The sequence below is a fragment of the Macadamia integrifolia genome, chromosome 7 (assembly GCF_013358625.1).
Source record: "Macadamia integrifolia cultivar HAES 741 chromosome 7, SCU_Mint_v3, whole genome shotgun sequence".
Taxonomy (NCBI): domain Eukaryota; kingdom Viridiplantae; phylum Streptophyta; class Magnoliopsida; order Proteales; family Proteaceae; genus Macadamia; species Macadamia integrifolia.
The window spans coordinates 33,179,468-33,183,673 of NC_056563.1; the positions used below are offsets into that span (position 1 = coordinate 33,179,468).

Sequence of the window (4,206 nt, forward strand, 5' to 3'; positions counted from 1 at the left end):
AATTATTCACGATTTATATTCATTTTGGAAAAAGTCACGAATTTTAAAGAATTTTATTTTTAATTCGGATTCGGTCCGAATTTTTGATAAAATTCGGTTCGGCCGAATAATTCACGAATTATTCGGCCGAATTGATAACTATGGTGGAGACAGTACTGATACAGCCAAATTAACCTCTCAGTGGGGCTATGACACGTGTCGCCTCTAAGACACGTGTCCCCTGCCAGACAAAGGTTCCAAGAAACTACTCACGCTCGATCACTCAAGCACACTTAAAAAATCACGTGGGATCACGTCGTCTGCATGAGGGGAATATTCCCCCACAAGGACGGTCGTAGGGGAGAAAGACAGGGGAAAAGACAAGAAGGAAACCCTAGTCCGAAGAATGATATAAGGAGGCCGAGAGGAAGGAAGAAGGTAAGCTCTTATACCCTCACCATTACTCCCTTATTGAACTGTGCGGCCGACCCTGACTTGAGCGTCGGAGGACTAACCCCGGACAAAGTTCCGGGCCTCCGTCGTCTGTGTTTGTGTAGGTTCGACTAGCGGGGTTTTTTGGCAGCAACAGGTACTATCATCCATGCATGATGAGAGGTCTTATATGCCTCATGGAGTGCATGCCCATGCTTTATTGGGTAATATGAAAATTGAAAACCACTAAAAATTTTAGCAAAGATGTTTAAAAGTCTATGCAACAAATAGAAGCATGCCCTTCCAACCATTGGATGCTCACTGCACCTCATTGTCCCTCCCTCTTTTGTCACCATTAGCAACACAATTGTTGGAGATGGCGGGTCCATGTGACAAAAATCCAAAAGGCCAAAACCATCTCTCTCATTGATCAAGTTTCACCCCAAGCTAGTAAGAGCCAAGTCTTGAAAGTGTGCTATAGTGAATATCACAAGAATGCTAATAGATTCCATAATTGTGAAATATCATTCTCATAATTTTTTGAAGTTTCTACCTCACTTTTAACCGCTACTAGTGCTTTCCAAGCTGAAATTTGATCTTAAGATGGATGTATTGTCCTATCACATAGATCCAACCCTGTCTATCAAAGGTTGCTCTGTAACAAGAGAACATGACCTTGTGTGACACAAACTTTGACCAGGAATCAACTCTTGAGAAAGTTATGTTATTTAGTGGCTGAAATTTGACCTTAAGATGGATGTGATGTCCTGTATCATGTATCATATGGATCTACTCACTATCAAGGTCTTTTATGAAGCAAGGGAGCATGACCTTGTGATGTACAACGGACAACGATTCACCAACACGCGTGACTGTTGTATTTCCATTCAACATTTTACATTCAACTAAACAAAACTTTTTCACAATTTCTGAGATTATTCAAATCCACAGTTTCCAAATGTCATTCCACATCCTATGCCGTTTGAGGATGCACCCTCAACTGCTATTGGCATATACCTCGTTCTCTTCTAAATTTTCTGGGTCGTTCCCTTCTTTTCTTCCATGATGCTGTTCTAAATAGAAATATAAGGAGATTATAAACTTGAACGAAGAAGGTGCTTAATGAACAAACCAACCTTCTTGTTGCATGTTCACTGCAACAGTTGTTATAACACATCCATTCAAAAATCTTGAAGAGGCGTCAAAGGAAATGATACTCACACCAATCAGTATGAATACATAAATAATCCAACCATCTCCATAGTCCAATAGAGATTAGACAGGCTAAATGCAATAGAAACCCTAAGTCCTCCAATTCACAGGGGAAGCCATCTGAACAATCGAATATAGTGGTAACTGTAGACCAAGACAATGATCAGATAATCAGAACCTGGTTAGACAGGAACAAATCCCACCACCCACCACTGCAAACCAAGAATTTCATATCCTAACAGCCATCTCACTTTGCAAACTCATCATCGTCTCAGTTCTTTGACTTAGAATGCTTTACAAGCCAATCAATTACAGAGTCAATATTGGTTGAGTTCTTGCATGAGATCATGAAGCAACACACTTCTCTATCAGTTATTGACTTGAGTCCCCTGCATAGAACATAATCATCACAGTACAAACGATTTTTGTAAATTATTAATAAAACAAAAAATAAAAAATAAAACAAAATAAAACCAGGAAAAATTGTTGATAATCCATTAGTATCAAGTTGAAGAAAGATCTGTAACAATCTTGCAAGGTTAAACTTCCATTTGCCAACAAATGAACCGATTTCCACTTACATTTGGTCTGTCAAAGCCTGTTTAGAAAGAGCTTCTGACTTGTCAATCTTGTTCCCCAATACCAGCAATGGGATACCACTCAGTGAGGACTTGCTCAGCAGGTCATGAAGTTCACTTTTTGAGATGGACAAGTTATCACGATCAGCAGTATCAACAACATACCTACATCGAGTAGTACAATGTTAAACCCAAGAAGGGTTGGTTTATTAAAACCTACATATAGAGACCCCACTAAAGAATAAATATTAATCATAAGAAAGATTGGGTTGGAGCGAACCTTCAACATTAGAGATATGGAATATTTCACACACACACACACACACACACACACCCCACACACCCCCCCCCCCAAAAAAAAATATATATATCAGTGGCACTACTTTTGGTTAAATTAGTGCTTCGATAAACTTTGCCTTCTAAGTTAAGGGGTATGTGAAAATTAATTTCATTCCCCTCAACAAGCTCACTTGTCATTCACCAGTATTTATTCTTAAATGGCTAACAATCTCATATTGTCATTTATGTTAAGTTTTTTCCTCAACAAAACAGAGAAGAACGGCAGTAACAGGATAGAAGCTTGAAAGCCGATTCCTTCTTGTTCAAACTCGAAAGCTGAAGAGACCCGAAAGCCTATCTTGAATCCTGCGAGTGGCGCTGTTAAGCCCATGAGCCTTGTCTAAAGTTCTCTGTATTTGTGCAACCCCAAGTAACCAATTTAGGTTAAGAAAAAAAAAATTATGGGGGGGGGGGGTTGAAAAGGCGCTAAGAGACCCAAGGCACCTATGTGAAATGACACCCCCCCTCCAAACAAAAAAAAAATCTTTCTCCTAATAGTCAAATCTATACACTTGACTATATCCTTTGCCTATGAACCTAGACGTATATCTTCCAATAGAACCATCTGATCGTTATTTGCTCGAGTAGACCCATCTACAATCTACTGGCACTCTTCCTTCTGGAAGGTCAACAAGATCCCATGTACAATTCTTCTCAAGGGCCCTCATCTCCTTGGTCATAGCTTCCTTCCCCTTGGGACTAGCAATGGCCCCATTGGCATTCTTAGAAATAGGAGTTGAGCAGATCTTCCTCTCTCTTTATTTGTATACCAGTACCTCCTTCTGCATGTCACCTCCCTCAAGACTATGTTTTCCTTTTATACCAACTCCCCTGGTTTTGATGTGACCACATCATCACAAAACCCCCTAAAGAGGTTTGGAAGGAGAGAAAAAAAAAATAAGGAACTAACTCATAGAAGGTAACAACACTGGAGATAACCCTCTTTTGGAAGATGGTAGCATTTGTAACCTTTTGTGGCAGGAGAGTAGCCAAGAAAGATACATTTGAGAGCCACAGATCTCGCAATGGGTGGTGTTGGTTCCATAGCCACCCTACTTGTTTCTTCACTTTGACCAAACACTTCATCCAAAGATGGAAATGGGGGTTTAACCAAAATCTGCATCCGGATTGGTTCCTAATTTTTACTTAGCTCACCAAGGTTGATCAAGACACGATCCTTCTCAAAGGTTTTATAAACCTTAGTGATGGGGACATCAAAGTATACAATCGAAAGAAGAAGGAGGCCCAACCAGTCCCATCTCTGTGGTTGGAAGATTGGAAGAAACCAGGAAGATAGAAGAAAGAAGAAGGAAGAAAGGAGGAAGAAGGCTGCTGGTCGACCATTCTTGGTCTACCGTGAGAATGAGAGAATGAGGAAAGAGACTATCGCTGGTCTCCCCTCTTTCTCTCTCTCCTATCGTCCAGATTTTGTGGACCCCACAGCTATTAGTTATTTTAGTAGCTTATTTCCTAGTACCTTGTTTTATTTAAGTCTTTGAATTAAGTAGGAAACTAAATAACACTTCTATTTTATTTCCTATTTGTTTTAGGAAACTTTAATTCTGAAATTATATTCCTAGAGCTAATCTTTTTTTTTTAGTGACTAGTTCTCTATTTATGTGTAAGGCCATTGGCCATCTTACAATTAATGAATTAGAATTAAAAA

At 39.5% G+C, this 4,206-nt stretch overlaps 1 protein-coding gene across 1 annotated transcript in view; it reads right to left on the reverse strand.

Moving 5' to 3' along the window:
• Nucleotides 1–1,530: 1,530 nt before the first annotated feature.
• Nucleotides 1,531–4,206, reverse strand: part of LOC122084579 (ADP-ribosylation factor-like protein 8a) — a 17,231-nt gene continuing 14,555 nt past the window's right edge. Inside the window, exons 5-6 of the mRNA XM_042652938.1 lie at nt 2,205–2,366; nt 1,531–2,012 (exon numbers count right to left, since the gene is read on the reverse strand). Coding sequence (XP_042508872.1) covers nt 1,895–2,012; nt 2,205–2,366 — 280 coding nt within the window. The 3' untranslated portion in view covers nt 1,531–1,894. The remainder of the gene's footprint in view (nt 2,013–2,204; nt 2,367–4,206) is intronic.